General features: G+C 45.2%; 1 protein-coding gene across 3 annotated transcripts in view; it reads left to right on the forward strand.

Moving 5' to 3' along the window:
• The first annotated feature begins 374 nt into the window (after positions 1–374).
• Positions 375–19690, forward strand: part of MAST2 (microtubule associated serine/threonine kinase 2) — a 170964-nt gene continuing 151648 nt past the window's right edge. For 2 of the 3 annotated variants that reach the window (XM_040977770.1, XM_040977771.1), the window contains exon 1: positions 375–857. In XM_040977770.1, the coding sequence (XP_040833704.1) occupies positions 672–857 (186 nt within the window). In that variant the 5' untranslated portion in view covers positions 375–671. The remainder of the gene's footprint in view (positions 858–19690) is intronic. The other variant, XM_040977769.1, reaches the window with a different exon arrangement.

Raw genomic sequence — 19690 nt, forward strand, 5'->3', positions numbered from 1 at the left:
ACATGTGTTGACATCGTATCTCCTTTTGTATACTTGGCGTCCTTGCAGTTCCTGGCCCCTCTCTCCCGCCCTAGTTTTTGAGGACACCGAATGGTTTCCAACTCGGTTTATTTTTTCTGGATCCTCAGGATTCAGCTTGGCACGGCCCACAGCGTCATGAATGGGATGAATGGAGGAGTCAATGAGTGTCCTCTGCCGCAGCCGCGCGCCGGGAGCCCCGCCCCCTTCCGCTGTCCCGGGCGCGCGGCGGCGCGGGCCGCGGGCGGGTCTTTGGTGAGCGTTCGCCGGCGCGTGCGCGGGAGGCGGCGCGCGGCCGGAGGTGGCGGGCGGGCTCCGCGTGCGCGCGCGAGGGGCGGGGCCGGCCGGTGCTGGCGGGCGGGCGGGTGGCAGTGCGGCCGGCGGCGGGTAGCCGGCCGAACGTGTGCCGGGTGGGAGAAGGCGGCGGCGGCGGCGGCGATGCCGCTTCCTTCTCCGTGAGGAGCGCCGGGGAGGTCACGGCGGCTGAGTGCCCACAGAAAGCGCAGAGGCGCAGCGGGTTGGGGTCAGTGGCTTCGGGCGCCCGTCGGGCCATGGTGGCCGCGGGCGGTGGTTGGCGCGGCAGCGCTGCGGCCCGGGACTGTGTGAGGCCGGGACAGTCGTGGCGCTGACGCCCGCAGGGCCCAGCCGCAGATATGAAGCGGAGTCGCTGCCGCGACCGGCCGCAGCCGCCGCCACTGCCCGCCCGCCGGGAGGATGGGGCTCAGCGGGCGGTGGAGCTGCCTCAGCCCCAGCCCCTGTCCCCGCGCCGGCGAGCGCCGCCCGGGAGGCAGCGGCTGGAGGAGCGCACCGGGCCCCGGGGACCCGACGGCAAGGAGCAGGTAGGGGCGGGCCGGGGTCCTGAAGCAAAAGGATGGGGAGGTGGGAGCAGAATGGGAGCGGTGGGGGAGGGGGCGTCGGGCCGGAGCGTCGGAGGGGTGGGGACCGTGAGGAGGGGTGGGAGGTCTGGAGAGGCAGAAAGAAAAAGGGGAGGGGGACGCAGTGGAGAAATGGAAATGGTGGCCTGGGGTGGAGAAGGGGGGCGGCGGGGCAGAGTAGGAGATTGAAAACAGTGTTCTGATGGGGAGAAGGAATCCTGGGGCTATGGGTAGGGTCCATCAACTGCAGAGAGTAAACCTGCCCTTGGGGATATTGAGTTATCCAGATGGGGAGAGTCTGATAGAGTGTGATCCTCACAATTATAAAGATTGATGTCACATTCCCAAGTATTCTGATCGGGGCCCTCATACTTTGCGGCGAGTATGTTGAGAATCATTGTCAGGCTTCCCAGTAACCGTTCACTGCAAGAGAAAGAAGCATTCTTAAAAAGCACCTGCATGCGTGCCATGCTAAGCCCAAACACTGTATGTGTTTAAAGGTCCAAGCTCTGCTTTTTAGTTTACCACTAAAAAACTCTAATGGGAAAACACAGAATGTAATGTAAAACACACACACATACACACAAATGAAGGAGATTTCTAAATGGACAGGATATGTTGATGCAATTTATTAGTCAAGGGTAGGTGGATTTATGAGGAGAGGATAAAGGTCGGTTTTGTAAGGAGAAGTTGCTTCTGGTAGCTGAAGAAAATTCTGAGAAAAGAGCATGTTCTTGGGATTGTTGGGATTGTGTGGTAAGGAACTCTAGTGACAGCTTCGCTTTAGCACTGCTGTGTCCATACCCTAGTCATTTCACCCTTGGATCTTTCAGGACTTCTTGCAGATCTGCCTATCCCCCCTCAGTTCAATAAGTATCTTCCTCTTCCTTAGACATTATTCTTTATGATACAGTTTTAATGATGCACAAGCTGCCCATTGGATTTTGTTCTGTTTTGTTTTTTGGTTTTTTTTATTCTTCACTGGGCCGGGAGTAGACCGCATTGTTGACCAGTGTTGCCATTGCTTCGAGCTGCTGATCATTGTCCTCTTGCTCTCTGGCTGTGATTCCCAGCCCCATCCTTGCCCTTTACATTCGGTGCATGCTTTTTCAAAGCTTTCCAAATGCGGTTCAAGTCCCGGTTCTTTCATTTTACCTGGTTCGCTTGACCTTACTGCGTGCTTCACTGAATGGTTCAAGGTTATTTGCTTTTCTCTCCTTTCTGTCTCAGAATCTCTGTGTTCACTTATCCTTAGTTTCTCAGAGTCCTTCTCCTTTCAGGCGAACTGCTCTGTATATCCTTGATTCCATCCCCTTTTGTCTGTTATAGGCAGTTTTTGTGTATTATTCTCTTTGTGTTACAAACCCAAAGTTTTTTGCTTCATCAGCAACCATCTTGAAAATATGAGTTTGTACTTACTTAATATCCTCACCTGGTTTGTATTCCTAAGACTATAATTGACTTCTATATTTATGGCTTTTGAAAATTTGATGCCTTCACAGTGACTTAATATTTTTTTATACTTAGGTGTGAAATGTAGTACACACATCAAAGGTCTGTTTAGCTGATGCATCTTTAAAATTAATTAAACTATTTGAAACTAGAGTTGCAGACAAAGAGGTGGGGGGTAGAGATAATCCATCTGCTGGTTTACTCACCAAATAGACATAATGACCAGGCTGGGTCAGGCCACATCCAGGAGCCTGGAACCTCATCTTGTATGTGGGTGGCAGAGTCCGAAAGCATCTTGTGTTGCTTTCCCAGGTGTAATAGCAGAGTTGGATTGGAAGTGGAGCCACTGCAACATGAACTGGCACCTGTATGGGTTGCCAACATCCATTGTGCTACAACACTGGCCCGAGCTCATGCATTTAAAAATTTTTATTATTTTTTTTGAATTTTATTTTTGCTGATGTTTACATAGTTGATTAGGGTGGGAAGAGTCCAGAATCAGGGAAAATGGGTGAGATCTTTGTTTCCACATTTTCTTTTCCTTCTCACATCTGGAGGAAAGGGAGAGAGAGACAAGGGGAGAAGCCACACCAAGCCTCCCAACTGCCTCAGCACTCATGGGTGGGGAATGGTCACCCGATAACATCCCAAAGTCCCTGATAGTTACTGATGTGGAGCGTGCCTCAAGGGTTTTGCCCAAGTGGTTTCAGTAGTTCCGAAATGCTGTTGATCTTGTAGATGCAAGGATGAGGATATCTTTCCAAGGTCCTTTGGTTGACACAGTCCACCTCTGAGTCTCCATTTGTTCAGCTATTTGCTGTCATGCTTCCCTGGAGTAGTTGATCAGCTTGTTCTGCCCTCTTTCCTCTGCTATGGTACCAGATGTCTTCTCTAGGCTCCAGTTTTCTGACATATCCTCTATGTGACTCTGGGTATGCCGTCCACTGCTCTGTGAAAGCCACTAAGGAGGTCTAGTTTTGACAGATGCACTCCATTGTCAGAGCACAGGTCCTGTCAGTCTCCCTATTGTTAGAGTGGAGTCCAGTGGTTTAGTCGGGAGGATCCTCAAAGCAATCTCGTCCAAGGTGATCTCAGACCTATCTCTTGTTTGTGCATTCACCTGTACAGGGTCTAGTTGGTTATTTCACCCGCATCAGCCTACGTCCACATTGGTAATTGCAATTGCTAGGTCAGATCTAGCTCCAGCCCCATTTCTTATGCAAACCAGTGGGTGCTGGGGCCCAGCCCAACCCTGCCCTCCACACAGTAGGCCCTCATGTACACCTTTGGGAGCTGCAGTCCAGTCAGAGTGACTCCCAATGATTCCCACTGAGCTGGCCCCCAGCCTTGGTTTCTGTGTCTGCCAGCATGTGCAGTGATCTAGTCTGGTCTGTCCCACCTCTTATTCAGTTCTTGTACACATAATTGGGCATTGGGGCTTCACTTATCCTAGCCAACTCCATCTTCAGCCCACACACATGCCAGCGGGTGCACTGCCTGTCTAGCTAGGCCCGCCTCCAGTCTTGGTTCTCATGATTGTCAGTGGGAGTTGTAGCCTATCAGAGGGATGCCCACAGTTTCCCTAGGGGATCCACTCCCAGACCTGGATCTTGCACTCCTCTTTGGGTGGTTCTGCAGTCTAGCTCGACAGAACCTACTTGTTCCCTTTCCTAGCACCTGCCAGCTGATGCTGTGACAAAGCCCAACCAGCCTGCCCTCATTCTGGCTTATGCCTGTACCAGTGTATACAATCAATTAGCCCAGCCTAGCTCTCCACCAACCCAGTTCACGTTCAGGCCAGCATGTATTGTAGCACTGCCCATCCTGGTCTTCCCCCAGTCTCAGCTCTAGTGCTCACCAGCAGGAATAGTGACCCAGCAGGAGAGTCCCTACAGCCCTCCTAAAAGGTTCACACCCCCCTCTTCCTCAGTCATGTTTTGTGTGTACTGGTGGGCGCCATAGCCCGGTCTGGCATGGCACATCTCACTTCTGCATTTGCCATTTGATGCTTGTAGCCTTGTCTGGCTGGGTCTGCTCCAAGGTCTAGCTTGTGCTGGTGGATGCTACCGCCCAAGCTGACCCAGCCAGCCCCCAGTCCTGGCCCTAATGTTTACTGGCTGGTGCTGTGGCCTAGCCCAGCATGTCCCACACCCTGGTTCTCAGTATTGTAAGTGGGTGTTATGAACTGGCTCAGCCTGGCCCACCCCCAGACCTGAGCCACATGTATGCTAGTGGGTACTGTAACCTGGCCTGGTCTGAGCCTTTCTTTGTTTTGATTCTTGAGGTCGCTTGCAGGGACAGCCCATGTATTTTTACTCAATCAATATACTTTTCTCAATGGTTTGTTTAATTTTATTTGAAAGGGAAGAGTTAGAGAGAAGGAGACAGAGAGAGAGAGAGATCTTCCATCCCCTTATTTACTCCCCAAATGGCCGCAATGACGAGAGAGACAGAGAGAGAGAGAGAGAGATTGTTTTCAATTACTGATTTACTCTCCAAGCATCCACCACAGCTGGAATTGGGTCTGTCTGAAGCCAGGAACTGCGAGCTTCTTCCAAGTCTCCCAAGTAGGCCATCTTCTGCTGTTTTCCTGGACACATTAGTAGGGAGCTGATTGGAAGTAGAGCAACTGACACTTGAACCAGTGTCACAGGGGGCACCTTTACCTACTGTGCTACAACACTGGCTCTGTCTCTGTTATTATTTCTCCGAAAGTATAACCCATATTATCATTGATTAATTTTTTAGAAAAGATCTATTGGAAGGAAGAGTTCTACAGAAAATCTTTCTGCTGCCTACCTCTCCAGTTGGCTGCAATAGCTTGGGCTGGGTCAGGCAGACACCAGGAGCTTCTTCTGGGTGTCCCACGTAGGTACAGGGACCTAGGTGTCCCACTTGGATCATCTTCTGCTGTTTTCCCAAGCACATTAGCAGGAAGCTGGATCAGATGTAGCTAGCACCCATATGGGAGGTAGGTGCTTCACCAGGTGGCTTTATTTGCTACACCATAATGCCAGGTCCCATAGATTAATGATTAATTCATATAATTAAATCATACGCTTTGTACACTGGGTCTCCCATGTGCATACAGAGGCCCAAGTGGACCATCTCCCTCTGCTTTTCCCAGGATATTAACAGAGAGCCAAATTGGATGTGGAGTAGCTGGGACTTTAACCAGCGTCCATATGGGATACCAGTGCTCTAGGCAGCCACTTTTCCTGCTCTGCCACAATCCTGGCTCCCTGTACTCTGCTCTTCAACATACCCGCTGTATTTGTTGCAGATACTTGGTTGGTGGAACAAGGTCTGTAGTCCTCATTCTTCATGACACTGTATAGCAGAACTTTATAGAGTGATTTGAATCTTTAGGCCGGATCTCTGCCCTTGGACTATATTTTCATTTTTGTGCATAACATTTTCAATGTAGACTCTCAACATTTGTTTCCTTAATCTTTATGACTTTTATAATTTGATAGTGACTTTCCAATTTATAAACAGTAATAGTTTACAATTTTGAAAAAGCTAGATTGAGTTGTGTGTTATCAGACAGGATGATTCAGTTCAGCAAGAGCTTTTGTGATCAGCAAGGTGCACATCTCATAAATGACTTGATTCTCCATTTTGCATGACATAGATTAGTGCTTGTTATACTTTATGCTATGCTAGCATTTAGAAATAAGTTCTTGCTGGGACTCAGGATTTGGATCTTCAGAAGGTTTGTAGCTTTCCATATCATTAAAATAGAATTCGTATTTCTCTTTTGAAACATGCTTCTCTCTATTTTTTGTCATTAAACTTGGAATTTGATCTGGGATCTTGGAACTTTTTCTTTCCTTTGGCCCTCTTGTCAGCTGTGAAGACTTCTGGGCTTCTAATTCTCACTCAATGATAGCTTTCAAGCCTTCCCCCATTTCTGTAGTCTTTGCTTTAACTGAGGTTTTTTAAATTTTATTTTCATTGGAAAGGCAGATTATGCAGAGAGTAGGAGAGACAGAAAGACCTTCTATCTGTTGGCTCACTCCTCAACTGGCTGCAATGGCTGGAGCTCAACTGTGTTTGAAACCAGGAACTTTTTCTGGGTCTCCCAAATGGGTGTAGAGTATCAAGTTCTTGAGCCATCCTCCTTGCTTCCCCAGGCCTTAAGTAGAGAACTGGATGGGAAGTGGAGCAGCTGGGACATGTTCTGCTGCTTGGAGGTGGAGGATTAGCCAGTTAAACCATTGTGCTGGCTCCTAATTCAAGATTCTTAAACAATGTTTAGTCTTGGCTGTTATACCTTAACAGGATTTCTTCAGCTTTTGGTCTTTTAACCTCTAGTATATTCTGCTAAATCTTACTAAAATCAAGATTGGCACTCATTGCTTATGTGACTAATGGTAAGGACTTGGTAAATATTTCTATCAACAGAAACTTTGATTAGCTTCTTACTGCCCGTAGAATAAAGCCTGGAGACCTTTGCATTCTGGGTCTGTTTGATACTTAACGGTTTTCTTAGAAGAATCTGAGTTAGATACCTATTCTCTTTGTTCCTTAATGTGCTCTCCTGTTCTCCATCATAGCATATTTTACTGCAAATTGTGTTGTTTCTCTCATTAGTAAGTTCTTTGAGACCCAGAAGGTTTTCGTTTATTGTGGTATATCTGGGGCCTACTATACGGCTTGAAATATAGTTACTTGAAACATGAGGTATTTGTTGGAAACAGATAATTCTCCACGAATATCCTGTTTGGTTGACAGTCTGTCATCAGAGAAGAGCCCCCTAGTCTGTCTTATCATTTCTAGCCTCTAGTGATTTAATTGGTGCATGATAGTAAATGTTTACTGTTAGGTGCTTTCATATTCCTATTTAATTATCAGCTTGAAAAGCTTTTTCTTTTCTGCCTTTGCCTAGTAAAACTTTTAAGGCGTTTTGAGCAGGTCTATCTCCTAAAGACTGTAGTATCTTCCAATAGGGTCACTCTGTAAAGCCATTTTTTTTTTTTTTTAAAAAGACTTATTTGTTTATTAGAAAGTGTGACAAAGAGAAGAGAAACAGAGAGATCTTCCATCTGCTGGTTTACTCTCCAAATGGCAACAGTAGCTGGTGCTGGACCAGACTTATGCCAGGAATCGGAAGCTTCTTCTGAGTCTATGACATGGATGCATGCCAGGAGTCGGAAGCTACTTCTGGGTCTGTGACATGGATTGCAGGCAGGGGTCGAGGGACTTGGGCTGTTCCCTGCTGCTTTCCCAGGCTTCACAGGGAGCTGGATCAGAAGTGGAGCAGCTAGAAGTCAAACTCATACCGATGTGGAATTCTTGTGTCACAAGGAATGCCTTAACGTGCTATGCCACAGTGATGACCCTTGGGACCAAGTCTTTAACAGATGGAACTTTGGGAGACCCCAACCTAATATTCATAATATTCATAGCATCTGGCAGCTGTGTGTAGGATGGAATGTAGGACGTGCTGATTGAAACATGGGCATTTGAGAATCCTGCCGAGTTTTCAGTGCAGAGAGTTTATCAGCTCTCTTTGCCCTATTCCTTGGTATGGGTAAGGGCCAATTTCTGAAAACCAATTAACTTTGAGATGTTTAGTTACATCAAATTAACTGGGGCAGAGAATCTGGCATAGTTGAAGCTTGATCACGGCTGTGTGATGAAGAGTAGGATACATATTCTTCCAAAGTTTTCTTTTCTTTGCTTTCTTCTGCTGGATATTCCTTTCCCTAAAGGTCAGTCTACTATGTTCACAGGAGCTTTTTCCAGCCTGCGTATACTCATGATGACCTAGAATCCAGTCTATCAGAGACAGCTGTGTATTATGATCAGTAGGTATCCTTACTACAGTTTCTAGCTGTGTATGTTTTTCTGGTAAATTTGCCACCCAACTTTGTACTTTCTTAGTCAAATCTCTAAGGCATGTTGGTCATTGTGATTTTTCATTAGCACTTGTTATTGTTCATCATTATTTATATATGTATGTACACACACACACACGGAGTTTGTTCCAGAGGAGTTCAAAAGCTGGTGTCATTTGATCAAGGGTCAGTCCTGGCAGAAGAGGCAAAGAGCAGAGGCTAGAGGTTGATAGTATGCGAAAAAATACATTGTCAATGAGATGTAGTACTAAGTACTACATGTAGCCTAAGTACTTTGACTGTCTTCAACTGCTTTTCGAGCTGCATTAATAGGAAAATTTACATACTTTTTTTCATACTGTTGTGATTATTTATGCACAACTACTCCCCTTCCCTGTGCTAGAATCTTGTACAGTTGTGCCTTGTCATCCCCTTGAATACCAAAACGTAAGAATGCTCCTGTCCCTTATATGAGATATCATAATATTTGCATACAATTGCTTCGGTGTTTAGATTACTTACTATCTGGCTGAAAGTGAATGCTGCATAAATAGTTGCTATATTGGATTATTTAGGAAATATTGACAAGAAAAGTATGTAAATAGTACAGTTGCACTTTTTTTTTCCTTTAATATTTTCACTCTGATTGAATTTGTGAATGTAGAACTGTAGATATGAGGGGCTGACTGTGTTTCAAGATAGCCAGAAGAAAAGAATTTTTGCAGTCTCACCACAAAAGCATAGTGAATGTCTCAGAAGGTGGATATACTGATTATCATGATTTTGAGCATTCCACAGTGTATAAATCGCATTGTAACATAAATTGTATACAATGTGCATAAATAACGTAACATAAATTTATAGAACTTTATACTGTTTAAAAATAAAAAATAAGAATTTTGTTCTTGCAGTTTTCCCTTCATTCTCAACATCATTATTTTTTCTTTTCTATTGGATTCCTGTCAGCTTCCAAACATGCTGTAACATTTCTCAACATAAACATCCCCCTAGGAGATGGTGTTTTGTGCACCCAAATCTGAGTGCTAGTTGGAGTCCCAGCTGCTGCACTGCATTTACCTGTTAATGCAGCTTGGAGGCAGTTGAAGATAGCCAAAGTACTTAGGTCTCTGCACCCATGTGGGAGACCAGGCTAGAATCCCCGGCTCCTGGACCCGAGCTGGCTGTGAGGCCTTCTGGGAACTGAACCAGTATATGGAAATTTTCTCTTTTTCTCACCCTCTTTTTCCCTCTTTTTTCTGTCACTCTGCATTTCAAGTAAATAAGTCTTTTACAAAAACCTTCATTAACCCTATGACTCTCCCATTCTTTCATTGGTTTGATTCAACAAAAGAACCTTTTTTTGAATACTGTTGGGATTATGGTAGTGAAAATGGCAGAGAGCAATCACTGCTTTCCTGATTCTAATAGAGAGAAGTAGATAATAGAGTAAGATGTGTGGGTATTATGTGGTGATAAATTCTATGTAGAAAATAAAGCAGGAAAGGGGATGTAGGGTGATGGCAGAGTATTGTGTTTTATTTCATTTAATTTGAAAGCCAGATAGACAGGGACAAATAGAGAGAATGTCCACTGTTGGTTGATTCTCCAAACAAGCACATCATTTGGGGCAAGACAGAGCTGAGAGCTAGGAACTCCATCTAGGTCTCCCACATGGGTGGCAGGGACCCACTGACTTGAGCCATTATCACCTGTTGTCTCCCAGAATAACATTAGCAAGAAGTTGGGTGGTAAGTAGAAGAGCTGGGGCTTGAACCAGGCACTCTGATATGAGATGCAGGTGTCTCAAGTGATGGCTTAAGTTGCTAAACTGAAGGCTCAGTCAAAGCTCAATCCAGATTATGATTTTATATTTATTTATTTTATTTTATTATTTTAAAAATTTTTTAGAATTTTTATTGACAATCTTTACATAGTTAATTAGGGTAAAAAGGGTCAAGGGCTACAGGAAAGTGGGTAAGACTTATTTTTTCCATATAGTTACCTTCATGTTTAAAGGGGGGGCATTAAGGGAGAAGGCCCACCCAATTTCCCACCCTCCCCAGGTCCCAGATGTAGGGTATGCTCTGAGGTTCTTGCTCAGGTGGTTTTGATATTGCAACAGTTATGAATCGCTGCTAATCTTGCCACTCCAAGCACTGTGAGGTCTTTGAAGAATCCACTGGTTGACATAGTCCATTATAGAGTCTCTATTTGACCTGTATTTCGCTGCCAAGATATAGCTGAGATGGTTGGTTGATCTGTTCTGTCTTCTCTCTTTTCTTGGTTGGGGTGCTGAGTCCAGCATTTAGGTTAGGAAGATCTCCAAAGAGACTTTTTGTATGTGCTAGCAAGTACAGGACCCGACACCATCCATCGCCCCGATCAGCTGGTGGTTGCAATTGCTGGGTTGGTTCTGTTTTCACTCCCGACTTCCACTGGAACCAATGAGTGTTGCAGTCCAGCCTGGTTCTGACCAGCACATACTTGGCCCTCGCATAAACCAGTGGGAGCTGCAGCCTAGTTGGAGCGACCCACAATAACCCCCACCAGGCCCACCCCCTACCCTGGTTTGCCAGTATGTGTAGCAGTAATCCAGTCTGTCCCACACCCCTTTCCATCCCAGCGGCTGTCCTAGTTTTATGTCCTCCTGTGGAAGTGGCAACCCAAGAGGGAGGAGCCCGGGATGGGAGGGGGGAATCCCAGTGCCTATAAAACTGTGCCACACAATGCAATGCAATCAAAAAAAATTAAAAAATTAAAGTTAAAAAAAAAAAAAGAGGGAGGAGTCCACTATTTCCCTCCCAGGTCGCTCCCACTCCCAGATTATCCACTCTCCAGATAGTCCTGTGGTTTGACTTGAGAGAACTAGCCCCCAGTGCCAGCTTCTTGCAGCTGATGCTATGGTTAAGCCCAAACAACCCTCACCCACTCTAATTTTGTTTGCACCAGTAGGAATAATCAGCCCAGCCTGGCTTTTCCCTGATCTAGTCCACCTGAAGCTCACAGGTGTTTTAGCCCTGCCTAGTCTGGTCTGTCCCCATCCCATCCCAGCCCATGCTCTCCAGTGGGAGTAGCTTTCCAGCAAGGGAACCGCCCCTTATTCCCCTGCTGGCTCTGCCCCCTTGTTCTCATGCTTGCTGGTTGGGTGCTGTGGTCATTTCCAATACAGGCAACCTCACCTTGGCATTCCGTATTTTGCACTAGTCTTTGTTGCGACCAAACCAGGCTCAACCCACACTGTTCTGGTGCTTGGATTTACCAGTGGATGACGTGGACAGCTTCAGCCTGATCTTCCTCCAACCCCTGCCAATTGTATGCCAGTGGGTAGCTTTCCATGGCCTTTTCTGGGCTGTTTCCTATCATGTTTCTTGTGCTTACCTGCTGGGTCTGTGTCTTGCCAGAGGAGTTGCCCAGGCTCCTCTATCAGAACCTCTCCCAATGCCAGGTTTCACGCTTACCAGTGGGTTGATGAACCAGTCCTACTCAGTCCACCTCCTGTCATAGCAGGAACAATGGCTTTCTTTTCCTGACTGGCCTTCGACCCAAGCTGGTTCTTGTTGTTGGATGTTTCAGCCCAGCCACGGCTTGTCTATACCCACATATGGCTCACACATGGCTCAGTAGGGGTTTGAGACCTTGCCTAGTCCATTGCACGTCTATCCTGGTCCTCCAGGACACCAGAGGATGTTGGGGTCTGGCCCGGTTCGGTGCATCCGATCGCAGTCCACACTTGTGCCAAGGGAGACTACAACCGTTTCTCGACTAGAACGCAACCCCCATTCCAGGTCGCACGCACCTTGGTGGGAGCCTCAACCCAGCTAGGGTTGTCCCCTTGGCTCCCCAACCTGGCCTGTCCCCCGCCATAGATCACTTGCATGCCAGTGGTTGCTCTGACTCAGCTTGGCACAGCCCCTCACCTGTCCTGACCTCTGCCTTAGACACTGTGGTTTAGCGTTCCTGGCGCATGCAGACCAGTAGGTACAAGAGCCTAGCTCGGCATGACCTGTGCTCCATCCTGGTCTCTAGTTTTGCTTGTGGGCTAACGTTTGCTCAGTCCTGCCTGATCTACCCTGTTCCATTACCAATTGACATATTTGCCAGCTGTTGGAGCTACTTTTCCCAGGTTGTCCGACCCCCAGGTCTGGACCACATGTTCACCAGCAGAAGTTATGACTCGCCAGGGGAGTTTCCATGTTCCTCCACTTAATCCATTCCCAGTTCAAGCTCAATCCAGGTTATGATTTTATTTATTTTAAAAAAGATTCATTTCTTTATTTGAAGGGCAGAGTGACAGAGAAAAGGAGAGACAGATAATATTTTTTATTTAAAATTTATTTTTATTGGAAAGATTTATTTTTATTGGAAAGACAGATGTACAGAGAGAAGTATATACAGAGAGAAAGATCTTCCATCTGCTGGTTCACTCCCCAAGTGGCCACAATGGTTGGAGCTGAGCCAATCTGAAGCCAGGAGCCTGGAGCTTTTTATGAGTCTCTCATGTGAATGCAGGGTTCCAAGGTTTTGGGCCGTCCTCGATTGCTTTCCCAGGCCACAAGCAGGGAGCTGGATGGGAAGTGGGGCTGCTGGAACTTGACCAGTGTCTATATGGAATCTTGTTGCATGCAAGGCTAGGAATTTAGCTGCTAGGCTACCATGCTGGGCCCTTCATGTAACTGCATCCATATATGACTTCCTGTGATTGATTTTCTTGTTACATATTTCATCTGTATCCCCACATTTATTTTCCTGGTCTTAATCTTCCTCCAGAGCTCTTGATTACTCTTATCAGTTTATAACATTTCCATTTGGATAGCTCAAGACTTCAAATTTAGCATTTGTAAAACTGAATGGAAAACAGATTACCATACACATTATTAATCTTACTGATTATGTAACTGATATCCCCACTGTGTAAATTTTGCATATAGAAAGTCATCCTGGGCCGGTGTGATAGCATAGCTGTTGGGGTCCTCGCCTTGGGTGTGCCGGGATCCCATATGGGCGTGGGTTCTGATCCCAGTGGCCCCGCTTCCTATCCATCTCCCTGCCTGTGGCCTGGGAGGGCAGTTGAGGACAGCCCAAAGCACTGGGACCCTGCGCCAGCGTGGGAGACCCAGTGGAGGCTCCTGGCTCCTGGCTTTGGATCAGCTCAGCTTTGGCTGTTGTGGCCTCTTGGTTAGTGAACCATCAGACGGAAGATCTTCCTCTCTGTCTCTCCTCCTCTCTGTGTGTCTGCCTTTCCAATATTAATATATATATATATATATAAATAAATAAAGTCATCATCTTACAAAAGCTTATGTAAGAACTTGTCATTCCATGTGTTAGAACCCAGTGTCTAGACAGGCTTTTGGCACGGTGGATAAGATGCCTCCACTTCTAGAGCAGCTTCCTGCTAAGGCAGCAAGTGGTGGCTTAAGTACTTGGGTTCCTGCCACTCAGGCTCCTGCCTGGCTCTTGGCTGTTGACTTTCAGTCTCGCTCAACCTCGGCTTTTTGGGGGTGAATCAGTGTATGAAAGAGGTCTGTTCCTCTCTTTCTACCTTTGAAATGAAGCGAAAATAAATAGAAATTAAAATAACTATGGTTCTTAAACCCCTCCTTAAGAAACAAATCAAAAGGGCCTGTTGCGATAGCGTAGAGGTTAAAGTGTCTTGGTTTGCACGTCCGGGATCCCGTATGGTCGTTGGTTCTAATCCTGGTGGCCCTGCTTCCCATCTAGCTCCCTGCCTGTGGTTTGGGACAGCAGTTGAGGACGGCTTAAAGCTTTGGGACCCTGCGTGGGATACCCGGAAGAGCTCCTGGCTCCTGGCTTGGGATTGGCTCAGCTCCAGCCGTTGTGGTCACTTGGGTAGTGAATCATCGAACGAAAGATCTTCCTCTGTGTCTCTGCTCCTCTCTGTATATTTGCCTTTCCAATAAAAATAAATAAATCTTAAAAAAAAGAAACAAATCTAAACAAAACAAAATTACAAAATGAGTTTCTAAAACAATTTGGTCAAAGTTCAGAATGCTTACTTTGCCCTCCGGTTGTGACCCTTGGCCTTCTGCAGCCTCCTTTCCTTCCATCCTCTTGCTCTAGCCTCTAGTTCTTGCCTCATAGGCTACCTTGTGGTTCTGTTTAGCATTGTCTTGCCTGATGACATTAGAAAATTAGCATCTCCTTGTGTTTAGATAGTACCTCCTCCATTCCGTGACCCACCTTTTCAAATTGTTCCTTTTCCTCCTTTTTTTAAATCATGTTATTTATTCACTCGGTATTGCCACAAATTTATTGTTTTCTGCCTTTTATTCTACATTGGAGTAAGTGCTTCCCAAGAACAGGTATTTGTGTCTGTTTTTCTAACTGCTGTTTCTCTGGCTTTTAGTATTGTACCTTGTATGTAGAAGACACTAAGTAAACTTCTGGGCTGAATACATAGTCACCGAGTTTGAATCAGATTCTGACTTCAGGGGCCCAGCATGATAGCCTAGTGGCTAAAGTCTTTGTCTTGCTATTGCCAGTTCCTTATGGGCGCAGGTTTGAGTACGGCTACCCTACTTCCTAACTAGCTCTCTGCTTTTGGTATGGGAAAGCAGTTGAGGACAGCCCAAGGCCTTGACACTCTATATTTGTGCAGGATACCTGGAAGCTCCTGGCTGGTAGGTGCTGACTGCTGGCTGCTGGCTTTAGATTGGCTCAGCTCCAGTCGCTGCGTCCAGTTGGGGAGTGAACTAGTGGATGGAAGATCTTTCTCTCTGACTCCAATAAAAATAAATATTAAAAAAAATTTTTTTTTGACTTCAAATTTCAGTTCTGTGACTTGAGGCAAATTACTTTGTTTCTCTAAGCCTTAATTAGTCTTATGTTTAATGGAGATAATCTTATCAATTTCATAGTTAGTGTGAACATTTAATAAATTGATTTCTGTGAAACATTTATGACAAAGCCTAATAACAGGAAGTACTCAGTTTTTATTTATCATAGTTCAAAGTACATGCTCAGATGTGAGTATAAAGTTCATCTATATTTTTTAAAGATTTATTTATTTTTATTGGAAATGCAGATTTTACAGACAGAAGGAGAGTAGAAAGATCTTCCATCTATTGGTTTACTCTTCAAATGGCTGCAATGGCCGGAGCAGAGCCAATCCAAATCCAGGAAGCTGGAGCTTCTTCTGAGTCTCCCATGGAGGTGCAGGGTCCCAAGGCTTCCCCTAGTCATAAACAGTGAGTTGGATGGGAAGTGAAGAAGCTGTGAGATGAACTGGCACCCATATGGGATTCCAGAGCTTGCAAGTAGAGGATTAGCTAGGGTAGCCATTGTACCGGCCCCTAAATTTTATTATGTTAAAAAATTTAAAACTTAAAAAAATATTTATTTTTATTGGAAAGGCAGAGTTACAGAGAGGAGGAGAGACATAGAGAGAAGGGAAGAGATAGATAGAACAAGCGGGCTGAATAGCAGCGGTGTCAGAGCTGAGCTGATTGGAAGTCAGGAGCTTTTTCCAGGGCTCCCATTTGGGTGCAGAATCTCAAGGACTTGGTCTATCCACTCCTGCTTTCTCAGGCCATAAGCAGAGAGAAGAATTCGAAATGGAGCAAGTGGAGCTCAGTGCAGTGGTCTGGCAGCTAAAGTCCTCGCCTTAAATGTGCCGGGGTCCCATATGGGCGTCGATTCTCATCCCGGCATCCCTGCTTCGCATCCAGCTCCCTGCTTGTGGGCTGGGAAAGCAGTTGAGGATGGTCTAAAGCCTTGGGACCCTGCACCCATGTGGGAGACCTGGAAGAAGTTCCTGGCTCCTGGCTTCGGATTGGCACAGCACCGGCCATTGTGCTCACCTGGAGAGTGAATCATCAGACAGAAGATATTCCTCTCTCTATCTCCTCCTCTATATATATATCTGACTTTGCAATAATAATAAAAAAAAAAATGTTAAAAAGGAAAGAAAAAACCAGAAGTGGAGCAACCAGGACTCACGGGATGCTGGCACTATAGGCAGAGGCTTAACATCGTACACTACAGCACTGGGTCCAAAAGCTTAAACATTTTAATTGATACATGTATTTATGGAGCACAATGTAACACCTCAGTACATGGATACAATATGTAATAATCAAATCAGGGTGATTGGTATAACCTTCATTTTAAGACATTTATGCTTTGTGTTTGGGGATATTAAAAATTCTCTCTGGCATCTGTTTTGATACGTACAATTAATTGTTGTAAACCATGGTTACCTAATGTGGTATTGAACATTAACAGTTATTGATGCTATTCAGCTGCACCCATGTACCCATTAACTATCCTTTAAATATTCCCTATGCACCACTTCGCAGACTCTGCTCACTCTTACTCTACTCTGCTATAGTTTCAGAGGAAAATATAACAGAAAGAGGGTCTTGATTTTAATTTGTTGGTGTTAGGATCTGTTCTCTTATTTTGTTAAGGAAGACTTTGATTTGTGTACCTTTCCCTTCACGGAGATATTTATGGAGTCTTTTATTAAGTAATTGGTTTATAAGATATTATGGTCTTTTTTTAGAATGTAAATAAGAGCAAACTCAGCCCAAGGGAATCACATCTAAAAAATATGTGATACTTATCGTAGTTGTACAAATTTTAGCATAGCAGAACATCCTAAGTGTGAATGTGCAGTGCAGAAACACCAGTATTTTAATCCTTAATCTTTTGTAAATTGACAAACCATATATTTTCTATGCTCACACAAAGTGGTATTGTCAGACCTTCTAATGGTTAGTCTCAGGAATGATTTAAAAAGAAGAGAGTTTGTGCCCCGGCGTGATGGTACAGTGGTTAAGGTCCTCGCCTTGAACGCCAGGATCGATCCCATATGGGCGCCGGTTCTGGTCCCGGCAGCCCCACTTCCCATCCAGCTCCCTGCCTGTGGCCTGGGAAAGCAATCGAGGGTGGCCCAAAGGCTTGGGACCCTGCACCTGCATGGGAGACCCGGAAGAGCTCCTGGCTCCTGGCTTCGGATTGGCTCAGCTCCAGCCTTTGCGGCCACCTGGGGAGTGAATCATTGGAGGGAGGATATTCTTCTCTGTCTCTCCTCTCTTTATATCCGCCTTTCCAATAAAAATAAAATAAATCTTTAAACAAAAAAAAAAAAAAAGAAGAGAGTTTACAGATTATTGGTGGTAACTTTTTTTAAAAAGCCGTTAAATTATTTCAGGGCAAGGATACTGTTTTCAGGTGACACAGGAACATCTATATTCTGCCTTTGAGCAGTAAGAGAAAGGGAGAGGTTGTTAGTGGCTCAGGCTCTGGGTTTTTTCTTTTTTTTTTTTATGTTAGTTAAGGCATACCAGTTGCGGTAACAGCTACAGTCAGAAGGATTCAGGATGGTGGTGGCTCTTATGTTTTCCATTCCAAGCTTTCAAGATCACATGAAGAACATGGAGGCTTGTCTAGACTCCAAAATTTCCAATTCAGTACTGCTGCTCAGCACCCCTCTTGTCACAGGGCCCTGAATGAGGGCTGGAAAATGCCATGTAGTTTAAACTTAGAAGGAAGGCCAATCGTTTTGTTCAACCTCTAGCTGCATCCTGTCTCAGGCCTCAGACCCTCCTGCAGTTCTCAAGTGGAACTACATAGGAATCTTTTTATTAGATACTCTAGAACCATAGACTACTTAAATGCTTCCAGGCACAAAGACTTTTGAGTTATAGCTTGTTTTGAATACAAGTAAAGGCCTTTTCCTGCTAAAGCTTGTTTCCTTCTGCCCCTTGTGAAGCTGGTCTCTGGCAGTCCGCATTCCTTCAGGCCTTGATCTGTAATAGGAGACTTTGTCACTTTATTTGTTAGCCCAGCCATGTAGAAGAAGAAAAAAGAAGGGTGGAAAGAAAAAAATAAACAAAAAACAAACCAGGGAGTAAGGTACTGGTCACTAAAATATACCTGACATAAGATTAAGATTAGTGGGCCTGGTATAGTGGCCTAACAGCTAAAGTCCTTCGCTTCAATGCACCGGAATCCCATATGGGCACTGGTTCTAATCCCGGCAGCCCCGCTTCCCATCCAGCTCCCTGCTTGTGGCCTGGGAAAGCAGTCAAGGACGGCCCAAAGCCTTGGGACCCTGCACCCACATGGGAGACCTGGAGGAAGTTCTTGGCTTCTGGCTTCGGATGGGCACAGCATCGGCTGTTGCAGTCACTTGGGGAGTGAATCATCGGATGGACGATATCTCTGTCTCTCCTCCTCTGTATATATATCTGACTTTGCAATAAAAAAAAAATAAACCTTTTAAAAAAATTAACATTAGTGACCTTTAGTACATTCGAATGTTGTGCAACCATCATCATTATTTAGGTCCAGAACATTTTTATTACCCTGGAAAAAACTCTCATACCGATTAAGTACTCACTCTCCATTTGTTTCTTATGTACCTGGAAGCCACTAATATGTTTTTTTTGTCTCTATGGACTCTGAACATTATCTACAAATGATACTGTGTATGGGTAATTAAAAAAGTTCCTGGATGGGGCTGACATTATGGCATAGCAACTTAAGACTTGGCCTACACTGCCAGCAACCCATATGGACACTGCAGCTCCCTACCCAAGTGGTTGTAACTGCCAGTTCTGAACCAGGTAGAAGCCTAGGGCCTGAAACCCATGAGTCTCTCATGTGAATGTAAGGGGCCCAACTATTTGAGCAATCATCTGTTGCTTCCCAACATCATGGGAAGCCAGACCCTTTGGTTTACAAGTAGAGCATATGGGCCGAGCACAGTTTGTGACTTCAAGCTCCACAGAGTTAAGCTACCTGCTTGTTGAACCACATCAGAATAACATTAAAATATTTCTCATTTTCTTCCTTCAGTCTTGGCATCTGCTAGTTTAGTGCCCAAATGCCTGTAACAGGCAGGGCTGGGCCAGGAACTAGGCATAGTCTGAGTCCTATGTGAGTGGCAGGAACCTAGATACATGGGCCATTGCTTGTTGCCCCTCAGGGCACATTCACAGGAAGCCGGATCACAAGTAGAGAGTGGAGTTGATCCCAGTCACTGCTGCACAGGAAGGTGAAGTTCCCGTGGTAATTTAACCTGCTGTACTCTAGTGCATGGCCTGTAATAACCTTTTAGGGAAATGTTCTTATCATTTACTATTTGGTTCCTAGTGGTACAGTTCAGGATAGTCCTTATTTTTCCTTTCAGTTTTTCTAACTTTTAAGATAATGAATTAGCTTCTTGTCACTCTTAGCAGTTAATAATTATGTGTACTATTGTGGGGTCATGTGCATATTTGATGAGGTGCAACTCATTGCACTTGTACTAATTGAAACAAATTATCCTATTTATTAGTAAGACCTTTTTCATGTTGGTTTCATTAATCGTTGGAACTTATCCTAATAATTGTGGTAATTAGGATATAGTTTTCCTTTGCTCCCCCAGGGTAATAGTTTTCTAGTTACATTTGATTGTCAAACCATTATTGTGTCATTTTCTTAACGGTTTCACACCCTCTTTAACTCTCTCTTCAAAGTTCTCTTCAACTTTCC

The sequence above is a fragment of the Ochotona curzoniae genome, unplaced genomic scaffold (assembly GCF_017591425.1).
Source record: "Ochotona curzoniae isolate NIBS_2020 unplaced genomic scaffold, NIBS_Ocur_1.0 contig_2855, whole genome shotgun sequence".
Lineage (NCBI taxonomy): Eukaryota > Metazoa > Chordata > Mammalia > Lagomorpha > Ochotonidae > Ochotona > Ochotona curzoniae.